A 16,672-nucleotide genomic window follows, 5' to 3' on the forward strand; every position below is an offset into this window, starting at 1 on the left:
CCATGAGAAAAGCTCATATGTTTTTCTGACAGCAAATTGTACAAAAAATTATTCATTAATGGAGACAATCCACAAGCGTGGAGTTTCTCTGAAAGAACTTCAACGGATACTGAATCAAAAGCCCCCTTGATATCCAAGAACACAGAAGCCATTTGCTCTTTCTTAGCAAAAGCTAACTGAATTTCCGAAGAAAGCAACGCGAGACAGTCGTTCGTTCCCTTACCCCTACGGAAACCAAATTGAGTATCTGAAAGAAGGTGGTTCGTCTCAACCCATTTGTCGAGGCGAAAAAGGATCATTTTCTCCATCAATTTCCGAATACACGACAGCATCGCGATGGGCCGATACGAATTGTGATCCGACGCGGGTTTATCAGGCTTTTTAATGGCTATCACCCTTACTCGTCTCCAATCGTCGGGAACAATATTGAGCTCCAAGAACTGATTGTACAAGTTCAACATGCGCCTCTTAGCGACGTCTGGGAGGTTTTTCAGCAAGTTGAACTTGATTCTATCAGATCCCGGGGCAGAATTGCCACACGAAAGGAGAGCGAGTGAAAGTTCGACCATTGAAAAAGGGTGACTGATTTCGTCTACCGAATTCGCGGTTTCGCGAGGAATCAACTGCGACGGCACGGAATCCGGACACACTTTTCGCGCGAATTTAAGAATCCATTGATCCGAGCATTCCTCGCTTTCGTTGTTAGTAGACCGGTTACGCATTCTTCGCGCCGTACTCCAAAGCGTATTCATAGACGTTTCGCGCGACAATCCGTCTACAAACTGCCGCCAGTAACCCCGTTTTTTGGCCTTGATGAGGCTCTTGAGTTCGCGTTCGAGAGATGTGTATGCGTCGAAATGCTCGCGTGTTCCGCGTTTCCGAAAAAGTTTAAACGCGTCGGACTTTTTACGGTAAACCTCCGTGCATTGTTGATCCCACCAGAGCGATGGTGTTTTCTTACGAATAGACGATCGCGGCACCGGTCGTGTTTGAGCTTGAAGTGCGCTGTCGACGATGAGATTAGAGAGGAAATTATATTCCTCCAACGGCGGAAGCTCTTCCACTGACGATACTGTATCGCCTATCGCGGATTGGAACTTAGTCCAATCGATGTTACGGGTTAGATCATACGCGACGTTAACGGATTCTGACGAGTTGAACCCACTGGCAATCGAAATTTTGATCGGCAGATGATCACTACCGTGCGGATCCTGGATTACATGCCAAGTGCAATCCAACGATAGTGAATTGGAGCAAAAGGTGAGGTCTAATCTGCTACCATTCGAGGATGGACCAGCCAAACGTGTTACTTCTCCATTGTTAAGGATTGTCATGTTGAAGTTGTCGCAGAGATCATAAATCAAAGTAGAACGGTTATCATCGTACAGCTCCCCCCAGCCTGTACCGTGGGAGTTAAAATCTCCCATGATCAACCATGGAGCGGGAAGTACCGCACATATGTCGAAAAGTTGTTTGCGATTAACAGAGACTCTAGGAGCAATATATACAGAAGCAATACAAAGGCTCTTACCTTTAATGGTAGCCTGACATGCGACAACTTCAATACCGGGGAATTCGGGAAGATTCACTCTATAGAAGGAATGGCACTTTTTGATCCCCAAAAGTACCCCTCCTCCACGTGAATCCTCACGATCCAATCGAATAATGTTAAAATCAAAAAAAGGGAGATCAATTTCTGAAGAGAGCCATGTTTCACAGAGGGCAAATGCATCGCAATTTTTGTTATGGACTAAATACTTGAACGAATCTAATTTCGGAATAAGACTTCGACAATTCCACTGTAGAACAGTGATCAAATCCCCGACCTCGTTTGGAAAATTATCCATCGAAGGAGATGATAGCTGCAAGAAGGGGCCATTTTGAAGTCAATTGCTTCAAGAAGGATTTCACAGTCGGAAGCAATGTGAGGACAATGCTTTTCAGAGGATCAGAAATGTTGAGGTATTTGAGAATACCGTCCACAATGTCATCAAATGAGAACAGCCCAGATGAAGAAGGGGTTTCTGTTCTTAAAATTGGGGCATCAGGGGTTTTGGATGTCCCCGGAAGAGGTGGAAAATCCTGGGTATAATCAGTTCTGCGGAATCCAGGAGGAGTAGAAGTCTCCTTTTTTCCACCACTCCTTGATTTGGGCAAGCTGATTTGGGGTTCTTGATCTGCAACTTTCCGCGAACGGATGCGTTTTCGTTTCCGGGCAGAACCTTCCGGAAAACTGAAAGAAACTCCCTCCTCAGCCAAGTCAGAGCCAGACTCGTCATCTGACAAAAGAGCGAAGGGATTTGTTTCGTTGGTCGATGGCTTGGCTGTCTTAAGCATTTCTGCAAAAGACCGCCTGGAACGTTCCTTAAGGGAGCGTTTCATTTTGTCCCCGAGCTGTTTGTACGCCGGGCACGACGAGAGAGCATGAGGAGGAGTTCCATTGCAGTACACGCATTTTGGTGCAGTAGCTGCGCAGGCGCCATCCTCATGCTTCTCCCCGCATGTGGAGCAGCGTGCCTTGTTGCCGCAGTGGGAGGCCGTATGTCCCAACCGCTTACAATTCTGGCAGTTCATGACCCGAGGTACAAACAACCGCACAGGAAGACGAAGTTTTCCCAGCTCGATGTATTGAGGAAGGGCAGATCCAGAAAAGGTCACCCGAAACGAATCTGTGGGGGTAAAACTCTTTTTACCCTCGCTGAGCGATACTGACTTCATTCTATGAACGGCCAGTATCTTTACCGGAGGAAGCAAGGGGTTCTTGAATCGGCCAACCGCTTGCTTCTCCAGTATCTCGGGGTTCAGGCTCGCCTCAGTGACCACGCCTTCGATCTCCACATCAGAGGCTGGAATGTACACCCTATATTCCAGTGTGAAAAACTGGGAAACAGCAATTTCATTAGCCTGTTTCAGGTTAGCGACGGTCACACGAAGTTTGTTGTGCCTAACCTTCGTTATTTCGGTCACGGCAGAGAATCGCTTTGTCAGATCATCAGATATCTGAACAACATTCAAGGGTTTGTTTTTGGGCTGAAAATAGACAACCCATGGGCCAGTCAAGTCATTCGGGTAGGCCCGCAATCTGGAGTTTTTCTCAGCCTGCCCATTGACAGACTGAGACGACGAACCAGGGATGACATCATCATTTTTCTTAGATGAATGGTCATCCATGTCGTCTTCTGACAAAACATCCATTTTGTTCAACTAGTGGGAGCGCAAAACGCTCTCCCACTGAACGCACGGACACAATACACAGAAAACACTACAAACACAGAAATACAAAATGAAAATTTAACTAATGGGGGAGGAAAAGAAACAAGAAAAAAAAAACAAAAATTTATCTGATAATCCTATACTACTACCACCGAGCGTTATATGTGTAGGCGTTTACACAGATGGCTGGAAGAGACGCGCTGCGTGGATGACCTTCGTTGTGGTGCACTTGATCGAGGCTCGGTACTCAGCGCACACAGGCGCACGATGATTGATGAACGATGTAGAAACGGGTGCTCACACTCGATGATGATGATACGTAAGCGGGTATGCGTGAGCGCGTATGCGTGACCACGCAACGATGATGCCCAAATTGGTTTGCGAATTACCAATAGCACGGATTAATCGTTCCGAAAATGACACTTTCTACTTAAAAAAAAAACTCACTTTTCGATCAATTTACCGGGAACTATGCCAGGAGTCACTTAGTGAGAAAAAACTGATAATTTATATCAAGCGAATACCGAGAAAACTTCCAAAACAACGGAGCGCGAAACAAGTCGACCGTACTTCTTGCTAGGACGCAGTGGTATGACGCGTCGCATCTCTTCATTTTGGTATTGCCGGACTGGCAATATTGCCCAGGCTACACCACCCAGCTGTGTCCATGCTTTAGCTGTTAATACATAACAAATAACCATGTTTACCAACCAAATGAAACCTATTGTTGATATTTTATGTAGCTGATTTTGACACATATGGTGAACACAATCTTACCGAAGACATAAATGCACACGAAGACTGGCAACTCTTCCATTTTCTCATACTACCGCTAAATTTTTCGAATGATTTTGATAGCAAAGATTACAACCTCAGAAGAAAGGATTGTGTGTTTGTTAATTTTTCTACGCAGTTCTTCCACCTTCGCTCGAGCGCAGCGCTACTGTATCTGTCGCTTGGATTCTGGCAGAGTTGCCAGTTTTCTTGATTTGATGTCTTCGTCTAAACCCTTTTATAAAAAATAGCAAAAAATGTGATTTGGATTTGGTGCTCGAAAAGTTAACGATCTATTCTTTATTTCTCGCAGACTTCACTGACTACTCGGTACTACCAATTGAGGTGAGATTGAAATTGACCAGTTGAAATTGTGAACCTGCGTGAAAAGTAGTTATGGTAATGCACATGCTATATGGACGATCTAAAATGCTTGATGTTGATACATTAATATGCAATCACTTTTTGTGTAAGGTTAGAGAACAGTTATTTCCGTAAATGTCATTGTATAAATTTATCACGACATTTAACAAAACTCATAGATCAAATCATAAATTTTGTTGACTACCAGAACCCGTGTATTAAATTAGTTGTTAATAAGTTGAAAGAGATACAGTACTGGACAAAATAAATCATACACCCATATAATTTTTCTTTGGAGCTCGATATATCAGGTAGATTCAAACATACAATAATGGTTACATTTTAACACTCTCAGTATTTGGTATGACCATCCTTTGCTTTCAACACTGCTTCCAACCGTCTTGGCATACTTTCGACGAGGTATGGAAGATATCCTGAATCGATATTCTCCCACGCTGCATCAAGTGCTTCAAAATAAACGTTTTTGTTGAAAACTGATGCTTTATCCACTTTGTTGTCCAAGTAAGACCACAAATTCTCAATTGGGTTGAGATCGGGAGATTGGGGAGGTCATTCCAGCGTTTTGATCCAATTTGATTTGAAAAATGCCGTTGTTTTCTTCGCTGTGTGCTTTGGGTCATTATCTTGTTGGAAAATGTAATTTGGATTCCAGGCCAGTTTTCAGTAGCGAAACTTCCAGATTTTCACTTAACAAGTCTGCAGTCATTATTCCCTTTATATGAGCCAAGCTTCCAACACCAGACCACGCAAATGCTCCCCATACCATGATATTTCCGCTTCCGTGTTTAACCGTCTTTTGAATGTATGGTTCCTTAAGAGCGTCACCGGAACCTCGCCAAACCCTTGATCGCCTTTTCTGTCAAAATAACTCAAATTTGCTCTCAATCCGTCCACAGAACTCGTTTCCAGAAGTCCACAGTCATTCCGGCGTACTTTTTAGCAAATTCCAGTCGCTTCCGTTGTTTCCGCTTGTTGATAAATGGACGCTTCGAAGCCAAACAGCTTTTCAAACCGCTCTCATTAAGTCGCCGGCAAACAGTACGTCGACATACATGGAGATCCATCGATTCCACAATATGCCTCGACGAATACTTCGGATTTTGCTTAGCCATTCGAACAATTCTGATGTCATCACGATTACTTGTCGCACGATGACGTCCTTGTCCTCACAATTCCTCGTGTTTCGTACTTTTGTCCATATGTGCTGAACAGCTCCAACTGAGATCGAGTACTTTTCGGGAATTTTCCAAAAAGAAATTCCTTTTTCACGATCGCGAATCACCAAATTTCTAACATCGAGCGAAATCTGCTTTCCCGACATTTTTCACTTTTCAAATAACGCAAACAAAACACAATGGTGCGATGCGCACGCTTCCCGGAACAAGAACTGTCAAATATTACGCCGTGATGCCAAATCTTCAGATTTTGTTTTTATTCGATGGCTAAAAAATAAAATCTTAGGAGTGTATGATTTATTTTGTCCAAGCACAAAAGTGAGCATATATTATAATAATATACTATTGAAATTGCGTGCAAAATAGCAAAAATATGATGTAATGTACTTTTATGGGTTGAGCGTATGATTTATTTTGTCCAGTACTGTACTTTATTAATGTCAATATCAGATTTAAGATGATTTTTTATACTAGAGAAAGTGATAGAAGTACAGGATTAATAGCTTAGGGTACGGCAGCGAGAAAATTTTGGTATAGAAGTTGAAAATAAGCAAAGGGCAATTTTTGATGCCGATACGAATTGATCGCCATTTCTATATTTTTTTTGTATTTTCCAATATTAATAGTTAATAACTAAACGGAGAAATCAAAATTATAATTCATGAATTTTGAAGAAAAACATCAATAACTATTGATCGTTATATCATCAAGCTCTCAGCAGCAACATTTTTGTCTGATTTTTTTCCAGAGACACTCGAAGGTGAATTACGGAAAAGTGCTCTTAATTGACAGATTTGTTTTTTAGCAAAGTTTATTAAAGTTTACTAAGCAAAAACGTTGTTCAAGAATGTGTGCCTCTATTTTTGAAAATAAGAATGTTTTTGATGCTCGATTTCATTGAAAATAAGGAAGGCCTGATTGTAACCAACAACTTTGTCGAAGATACTTGTTTTTTCTTTTTTCTAAAGTTTCTATTTCAGGCTTAAGCGTATCTTTCCTACTAAATTTTCATTGTGGACAACTTTTGAGATTGCTCAATCGATTGTATATGTCAAAGGACAGTTCATGATATAAAAGAGAGAAATATAACTTTTGACCATTTCAGTCTTTTGTCTGCCATGTTTTGCAGAAGGAGTCAACTCGAAGACACAGATAAATGACTTTCGGGCATTTCAGTCGGATTGTTTATTCGATTTTCAAAGAACACGTGTTACAGTAAGAATCATTTCTGAAAAAAAGAGAAATGGCCTTTGAGCATTTCAGTTCGATTTTAAATAGCTTTTAATTGTCGAAGAACACCTATCAGGAGTCAACTTCAAGAGAGGTACATAACTATTGAGCATTTCAGTCGGCTTGTTAAATCGATTTAGTGTAGCAAAGGACAGCTCATGTTTAAAAAAAGTCATTTCCAAAACCGCGCATTCCGGAGAACTTTGAGATTAGGGCGTAATTGCTTTTTTAAACAAACAGGTAAATCGCCGATTTCTCGCAAATTAAAGCTCAATCTAAAAAATTAACGGCACGAACAGGTAGATAAATGATTCCTCCATCATTTGGTATGGTTTTTTTTTTCGCGAGATTGAGTTTCAATTGATGAGAAATCGGCGATATACGTGTTTGTTTACAAAAGAAATTACGCCCAAATCTCAAAGTTCTCCGGAATTGGCTTTCGAACTGATCATATGTCTAACGAAACAGTCAACTCCAAGAGAGGAGAGGGAAATATCATTTGAGTATTTCAGTTGGATTGCTAAAATTGCGTCTGTGTTTCTGTGTTCATAAGATCTGAAATTCAAGCACATTCAAACATTCGAGGTGGTGATATTTGGAGGTCTATCCCGTTTGGCATAATGCCGTAAAAAAGTGTTATTTTAATACTGTACAACAATAACAGTAAATTTTACCTCTATTTGGCATCTCAATAGTATTAGTAAGATAGTTGAAGATGCCAAGTTTCAAATACCAGACTTAAAGTGGTCATTTTATAGATAGACGAGGAGATAAAAGTATAGAGTTGATAGTTCCGTTGAGTACGGCTGTGAAAATTGTATATATAGAGTAGAAAGCGAGCAACGACAGTTTTGAGGAAGGTACGAATCGGGTTGATCATCTCTATTTATAAAACTCCCCAGTTGGAGAGGGATGGTGAGGGGTATCCCCCACGTCAACTTTCATCTCCTCATTTATCGTATAAAATTACCACTTTAAGTCTGCTATTTGAAACTTTGCATCTTCAACTATGCAGAATTAATACAAACATGAATAGTTAAAGTATTAATAGGATGTAATTACCCGGCATATATATGGCATTTCTCAGAATGTAATGCTTCCCGTAAAGTAGTAAAACTGGTTTTCCGGGAAATTGCATTTCAGGAATTGGACCATTCTGGGAACTATATATCATACATTTGTCGCACAGTATATATTTAAAATGTTGTAAAAATACGGATTAAAAAAAATGTTGTTACAGTCCACTGACAGCTTGAAGTACCATTTTTTCAAAAATAATGCCAAAAAACTTTATGCCAAACACGATAGACCCGTGTTTGGGGTTCTGGTTGATTCGGAATAATGTTTTTCGGGGTAATGTACTATTCGGGGTAAACCACTCTCATACCTCACCATCAAAGAATTCGAAAACTGCATCTTTAAGGGGGATTTATGAGTCACGTAACTCTCTGTAACCGGTGTGGTGACTCTCCGTACAAATCAAATGGAGAGTCACCTCACACGTGTCTCGCAGAATAGGGGGAATATTCCATCGGATGATTTTTTATTAGGAAACCTTTCAAGCCAAATTAAGTCTGTATTGGAGTGCATAATGTCGAAGAGCAGTCAATTTGATATAGTTTACCCGTATAGCAGGTTTTAGAGAGCATTTAATGTTAGGACGAGGATACGAGGACCATGGGAAAAGTAAATTTATACTTTTCCCATAGTGAGAATTCAATATGAACTTCAAAGATCCAACGCAGTACAGTTACAGGTAGCAACTAAATCAAATGTTGAAATGATACTCAAACAAAATAAATAATTTGAACCACCCTATTGAGTTATTATATACACCGGAAATAATTTAAGTGAATCTGTCATTGAACGATTTGAAGAATGAGTCTAGAAATGCTATAGATTACAAGTTTATTAAAATAATTTCTAGGTGACACACGGTGCTAGTTGACATCATGCACATTTGGCATAACTTCCGTTTGGCATAAATGCGCAAAAAAAAACTACTTACCCATAAACAGCTCTTTTGCCTTCTTTCCATGGGCTGTTGTAGTACTTCAACGGAATATGAAAGGGTTTTATAACATTTTCCCGAACGTCGCTGGAATCGTTTGAATTGTCTAATTTCGAACTTAGTATTTATATTTAAATCAACATTTCTGAAATTCTTAAATTAATTCTATTTTTCACCAAACATTCAAAAATATACCAAATTTCTCGTAACAACTGCTAATGTTTAACAGAAGGAAAAATCTTCTATAAATTATTAGATTCTGATATATAATCAAACTTTCCAATCCTAGAACTCACAAATTTTCCCAAAGTCCATTTTAAAATCTCGAATTAAAGCTCCATTTGCAGTACCGTACAACCCGAAAAAACAACTCATGTTTAAAAGAAGGAAACATCTTTTAAATTTATTATTTTCGGGCAAGTGTTACATTCGGGTTCGACGGCTTAAAATCAAGATAAAAAAAAAAAAAAAAAAACGTTCGGGTTAGTGGTATTGGGGCTAAATTTATAAAACCGTCTGGCAATTTTTTGGAAGAAGGTTATTTTGAGCAACTCTTCTATGAAGATAGTAGCTTTGCAAGTCCTTTATTTTTTGAGATTTTGGGCATTTTTTTTAAATAAAATGTTATATTTGATTCTTACCCAAAAATACCCTTTTTGTAGGTTGTCGTGAGCCTTTGTTTTATACACAATAATCAAAATCCTCTTTTTAGTTACCCAATTAATATGTTTGAATTGCGGAACTGTTCGGTAATATTTTGATATTTGTTAAATATTTAAAAAATATAAACATTAATCCTGACGCTGTGTAATTTCATGATAAACAATAAAACATGTAATTTTTATTGATCTATAAGAAGTACTGATCACTTGAAATTTAACCGACATTTTCAGCAATTCAATAACCCGTAAACATTACTGCACCGACGATGAAACCAACTCAAATGTGAATTGAATTCAGCCCACTTTGGTCAAAAGTGGATTTGCTCACAAAGTGAGTAAAATTTGCCGAGGTTTTCAAGGAAAAACTTCACGAATGGGAGGAAATTTGAGATGGTTCACTCAGTCTATTAGTATACTCCTAGACAGGGTAAAATTTTCATCGATTTTCTTCATATTCGAGAAGTTTTTCATGAAAAGCTTGTAAAATTTTACTTACTTTGTGAGTAAATCCACTTTTGACAAAATTGAGTTGAATTCAACTCACTTTTGAGTCGGTTTCATCGTCCGTGTGACTCCAGTAAAATAATCTCAGTGTGTATTCTTCTTCATTATACCCTGTAGTACGATTTACTTCAACATCTAACTGGCTTAGATATAAACTCATGGAATAATAGCAATTATATTTCCAAAAGTACACTGTTGAGAAAAACGATCCGTTTCAGTATGATCGCCACAAAAAAGAGGAAGTTCAATGTTCTACTCAAAGTGGATTATTTTTCTTAATGTTCATAATCTTTTAATGATAATAGATTTCATTTAGTTAGTTGCTAACCATGCATTCACTAATTTGCTCGTTTTTTTAAAATTGTTTTATTCCCATCGTTAACAGACTACACCTGCAACATCTTCGACGAATGCCACGACCGTTACAGCTCAGAACATTACGGCGTCGTCGGTGCCATCCACCGTTCCTAACAGCATCTCGTCCCTTCCTAACACTGCGCCGACTACATCTGCATCCATCGCTCCCCAACTGACGCCCCTGAACCCAATCCCATCTGTAGTAGTTCCTTCATCGACTCCGGCAGCTTTAACGACAACGATACCGGCTGGTCCTAGTACTCCAAGCATCCCGAGTGTAAACCCAACTTCGGCGCCCACTCAAACTACCCCACAAGCACAAACTTCAACCACTACGACGACACAGCCCACCCCCATACTGTCGCAAACATCTCAACAATCGTCACATCAAGGACTACCAGCAGCGTTACCCGCTAGCGGTGGTGTTGTGAATAACACTATTAGTAACAGTAGCAATTGCAATAACAATAAAAATAATAACATCCAAGTTCCATTGCCAACGCCGTCACCAAATACGACAACAATGTTACCTTCCAATTTGTTGTCTACTAGCAGTAATAGTATGAATAACATCAACAATGTTACACAGCAATCGCATCAACAGCCCAACCAACAACAATCTCAAACGCAACTGGGCCAGCCTAGTAATAATGGTTTATCGTCCAGTAATACCAACGGTATGAGCAATGCGCTTAACATACCCACTTCACAGATACCAGCAGGCCTAGCAGCAATTAACAGCCTAGCCAACATGGCTAGTGCTGGCATGCAACAGCATATGCAGTTACCTCAACCACAAACTCAACAGCAGATGGGAAAACAGCAAGCGAATCAGTCCGGACACATGCCGCTTCAATTACCAACGGGACGTACTTCATCTAATAACCCGCAGATGCATGGTTTGGCTAGCTTTATCGATCCACTAGAGCACTCCTTGGCATCCTTTGAAAAGAACGATACAACTGCGTTAGGTTTGAATCTACTAAATGACCTGCAGACATCGCTGAAACAGGAACTTTCCGCTAGCAGTCTGCAGGCCCACGCAAATTTACTGCCACCGCTGGAGTTAATGACGCATTTACAAAACCAGATGCACCACTCTAATAACGGCTTCAACAATGATTTTAATGGCAATGGACCTTTGAATGGCATGGGAAATCTCGCAACTAGTGTTGGTATGAGTCAAATGCTAATGAATTCAATGGCGAATAGCAATCCGATGCTCGGTAATATACCTATGTTCGATCCGCTGCAGAACCTTATGCGCCCGTCCAGTTACCAAAATAATCCAAATTTGACTGACCGCACTATTGATTTAACGGGAGGTAGTACCAGCTCTGGAGTGATTCCCAAGAAAGAAGAAGGTAAATTTATGCTAACACCTAAACCTATCGAAGACCTGCTGATGAATCCTAGTGACAAAAAAATGAGTGGCACACCTCCGGACGTAAAAGGTAGTTTGTCGCATGCATTCAAGTCGGCAGGGCATGACCAAAGTTTGAAAAATGCGTGGTCTTCACTGGCATCAGCCGGGTCACCACAGAGCACTCCTACCTCAGCCAAGCCGAAACCAGCGATGGATATGTTCCAGGCGTTCAGGAATAAAGCGAAAGAAAAACTTGACCGGCAGAAGTTACTGCAACAGCAGGAGCTGAAACGCACCCAGAAGGAACAAGCCGAGAAGGAACAACTCAAACGACAGCAGGAACAGCAACAGAAGGTCAAACAGGAGGAAATCAACAACGGACGGTAAGTGTTGCCTATTATAGCTGGTACTGGATTCGCCGTGCTGAATCCAATCTTAAACGCTGTGTTTTTTTAGATGAACAGTCTAAGATTCGATGCAGCACGGTTATGTGGTTAAATGACAGTTTTCTTTTTTCTAACCTGGAAACCCAAATTCTAAATTGATTGTGAAATTGAATCATAAATTCTAGTGCAAATAGGCAACTCTACGTAACTACTTTTGTAAACCATGGCTTTAATTGATAGGTCAATTAATCTAAACTGATTACTCGTCCACACAAACTAACACCACCACCAGAAAGGGAAAATTTTCTTCTACCTTATATAGTCGCTATATTTATAGTCTGGTGGAGAGAAATTCCATCTAGCAAGACTGGGAAACTATTTAGGATATTGACGAGCAACAAATAATAAGGGACTCAAATTTTATAAACAAAACTCAGATATTTCATTCCTTGCCAACCGAACGTAAATTAAAAGCATCATGGAATAGGGCATGTTGATGAATTATGTTGTTGTTTTGCGTACACTGAACCAAAACATTATTCTGGCATCGAATGATTATTGCCTGACTCAAGCCCTATAACTATTATCAGATGATTTATCTTCATTCGATTTATCATCGGTTGGAATATGCATAAATCAAATGACAATCATCCATATAATGAATGTTTTTAGATCGATTTGCGAAAACCAAAGTAGACATAAATCACACATAAAATCAAAGGATAATCGTATTTTCAACTAATTATTAAATTGAAATTATATGATCGATTTTCGGATGAAAATCAGGTGCACAACATCAAGTCATTTTACAATTTATTTATGATTATATTATTTACAAGTTGTGATTTAAACTGAGTTTTTATACAGCAGATTGATGTTGGCTTCGTAAACAGGAGTTGTCAACGATGTCATTACAGGAGCGATTGCTCTGACTCTTGGGAAACTTATCCGTAGGTTGCTATGGGGCCTGGTAAATAATAGGAAAACTTCAATAGTCTCATCGTGCTAATGCATCTGGAAGGAAACTTATCTTCTGGCCTCGTTAGTACAATTGGTCGACCACGATGTTCTGGACGATCCAGTAGCACTGACCGTTCCGAATGCTCACATTCTTGAACATTAAAAGCATGTGGGTTAGCAAAATGATACGTATACTTACATCTGAGCATTTCAATTCTCTTAAGACCTTTGATAATATATAACAACTTTACACTCAAATTTTCACACAACGTGTGTTGCCATTTTTTCGGTTATAAAAGATTTTATAGTTGAAATCAAATGATTTTAGTTATGGGGCTATCTCAAATGATATTCCATTCGTTTCCATACTGAATGTTTTACATTATATCTAACATAGGGGAAATGGCTCTAATGTTGGCCTATGGATCTAAGATTGGGCCCATCGCTAAAAATCTGCTATTTATCAATTGTATCTAGATGAACGCGTCATTGGGACGGTACTAAAGCTCGATTCAAAGTAAATTTGGACGCATTCAAGTGATCTGCACAGTCGCTGGTGACACTGTACCGGCGAACTTATTCCACTTTAAACGCATGTGTTGTGCATTTGTCACTTCTTTACCGCATCCTCGAAGTTTTCGCTTGACAATTTCCCAATACTTTTCGATCGGTCTGAACTCAGAGCAATTTGGAAGATTAATCTCTTTGGCGACGAAATTAACATTGTTGGCAGCAAACCATTCTACTACCTCCTTAGAGTAGTGGCAGCTGGCTAGATCCGGCCAAAACATAACGTTGGTCTTGTTTTGCCGAATGAAGGGTAAAATCCGCTTTTTCAGACACTTTTTAATGTAATGACATCCCCACGACCAGTTGCCAGATAAAATTTTCGTCCGGGAATTTGTTTATAATCCATTTTGACATATGTTTCGTCAAAACTCGTTCGTATAGTAATCGTGCTCGCTTTTTGGCCACTAAATTTTGTTTCAGGGAGCGATTCGGATGTTTACTGGCACAAAAAGACTTATATCCTTCTCTTGAAAGGATGTTACGTACGGTGGAAAAGTTGGAATCTTATTTCAAATCACGTATGGACACCTGGGTTGCTTTTCACGTACCTCAACGTCAACACCTTTCTCCTCAGCTCTTTGTCCCTAGTGCCACTTTTATGATAGATGCGCTGTGCTCTATCCACACTCAGAGTATCCTTGTAACGTTTGATTACAAGACTCACCGTTGACTTTGGGAATATTAACACTTTTGCTATTTTTGAGGCAGACCACGAGGGGTTCTCTAGATGTTTGTGCACAATTAATTTTCTTTTCTTAAGTTCCATGATCCGTAATTTCGGGATGCGTCGATCAATCGAGAAAAACTTTTCACCAATTTCTTCGTCAATGAAACATCAACAAATGCCTGTCAAACGTTTTTTGTTCCAGCCACCAGGGGCGCGGTGGTGTATTAAACCATGCGTCCAGATTTACTTTGAATCGAGCTTTAATGGATATTTTTGGTTGCTATTGAAAATTTAGTCGATAGCTGAATTTATGTATGGGCCCAAATTAAGGACAATAAGGCCGCCATTACATACATTTCCCCTATTTATTACTAACGAAATACATACAAAAACATGTCAATATTCATTCACCAATCAAAAGAGCATCACATGTTTCCGAATAGAAAATCATCCGACTGATTTTGTCATACGGTTTTCAGAAACATTGAAAATGGATGCAACTGAATGATTTTTCATTTTATAAATGGAGGGTTTGGTTCAGTGTAGGCGAGTTTTGAATCGCTCGCTGATAAGTTTTTTTTTTCTGTTGCTGGGCGATTTATCCGATTGGTTCCGCTATTTGACAGCTCAATTGGTTCCCGAAGTTCTCTCCGCCAGACTGTAAAAAAGCGGCTGTACTACCTTATGCTGGTGTTCGTTTGTATGGGTGAGCTATCGGTTTCGATAAATTATTGAAGTTTGAAACCATTGTTTACAAAAGCACTTATGTCGAATTCACTATTTGCTCGAGAATTGAACAATAATTATTATTATTACATTAAGGGTCTGTCCATAAACTAGGAACACGGTTTTTTAGCGCGACAGTTTTTCATACGAATTTTCAACTATTTGTATGGACCATACACACTCCCTAACATACCTTCAGCTGTATATATCTACGTACTTTATGACCAGCCCTTAACATGTTTTTATGTTCTATGTATTGCTAGTAAAAACAACTGGAGTTCATAGTAAAATAACTTCAAAAGGTTGTCAAAATGAGCTATAAACAGTTAATCGTGAGCCCATCCTTGTCGTTGTCCTAATCGCTCCCTCAAGAAAAAGCAAAGCTCGAAACTGCATCGCCTAAAGCGAACTCCACAAATATTAATATATTGATCCAAAAATATTGATGATGTGAATACAGAAATATTGTCAATATCGATGTATTGAAGACAATATTGAATGTATTGACAATAAGATTATTGTCAATAAAAGCAATCGTGCAAACCTGTAAATCCACTTAAGAAGGTCATGATACAGAGTTGGTAAATATCACGGCCGTCATGTGGCAATGGAAAAACAGGTCCCCTCACTATCACGAGACGATACTACCTATCATGAGCTGTCTTGTCATTTTCCAATTATCAAGCTCTCATGCGAATAATTCTCATACGGTGTTTACATTAAATTTTCTAACTGATTTTGATGAATTTAGGCAAGCAACAGTATGAATGTAATCGGTAGAGTGAGTGCCTATGTTCAAACCACTGTCACGTTTCGTCATGAAAAAAAAAACCGATGAGATTTTGAAGAAATTTCCTTTGATCGTTTGACAGAAGTATCACTGTAAAAATCGCGTGATATTTTTCATGGAAAATGATATTTGCCACCCCTGGAAGGTCGAAATTTCATCTGTAACCCGTACACTTGATTTCGATTCATCAAGCGCCGCACGAATCAGTCAATCTGATTAGTTCAACCGAACAACCATGTTCTGGTATAATCTTATGTCAAATCTCATTTCTCTTCACTGAATCGTACACTGTTAAGAAATTAATATAGAGATGGTGAGTCTGCAAGCTGTATTCTCGAAATTTGTCAAGGATATTGACGCCGGTTAAACATTTGGTCCGTCGTTGATCGGCCCTCGCGAAAACGAGCCTGTTAATCGCGTACGAAAAACTCCTCAAGTTGTCTCAATCTGTCAAGGACAAGGTTGGTAGAATCGATAAATAGACGTTGTCATTGTTTACAAATTGCCTTGTAAAATCAGCAACGATAGCGCCGTTTGTGGATTCTATCAAGCGTGATAGTATTTTGTACAACATCAGCCCGAATGGTACCCTAACGAATCCATTGAAAAAAGATGGTGGTATTCATAGCTATATATTGAGTATTCCTTTTTTTAATAATATCCGAAGAAGGTACAATTTTTTTCTTTTTTTTTAATAACCATAGAAGGGAGTAGTTCTATCTTAGCTAAATAACTAAATATTCACTAAACTTTTTTGTTGTTGTGTAGGGTATCAAAGCGGAGCTACTTGACAGCTTATGTGTCAAGACTTGACTAATTTGAATAAATTTTGCCTCTATCTTTCGACAATACATAGACTGTCAAACCTATGCTGGAATTTTGAACAGTGTTTGTGTG

At 39.3% G+C, this 16,672-nt stretch overlaps 1 protein-coding gene across 6 annotated transcripts in view; it reads left to right on the plus strand.

Moving 5' to 3' along the window:
* The window catches only part of LOC135713206 (homeotic protein female sterile-like), a 67,680-nt gene that overhangs the window by 45,838 nt on the left and 5,170 nt on the right, over window positions 1-16,672 (plus strand). For all 6 annotated transcript variants that reach the window (XM_065236316.1, XM_065236317.1, XM_065236314.1 and 3 more), the window contains one exon: window positions 10,339-12,059. In XM_065236316.1, coding sequence (XP_065092388.1) covers window positions 10,339-12,059 — 1,721 coding nt within the window. The remainder of the gene's footprint in view (window positions 1-10,338; window positions 12,060-16,672) is intronic.

Source organism: Ochlerotatus camptorhynchus, unplaced genomic scaffold (assembly GCF_037179485.1).
Source record: "Ochlerotatus camptorhynchus isolate MF236.1 unplaced genomic scaffold, CSIRO-AGI_Acam_v1.1 ptg000546l, whole genome shotgun sequence".
Classification (NCBI taxonomy): domain Eukaryota; kingdom Metazoa; phylum Arthropoda; class Insecta; order Diptera; family Culicidae; genus Ochlerotatus; species Ochlerotatus camptorhynchus.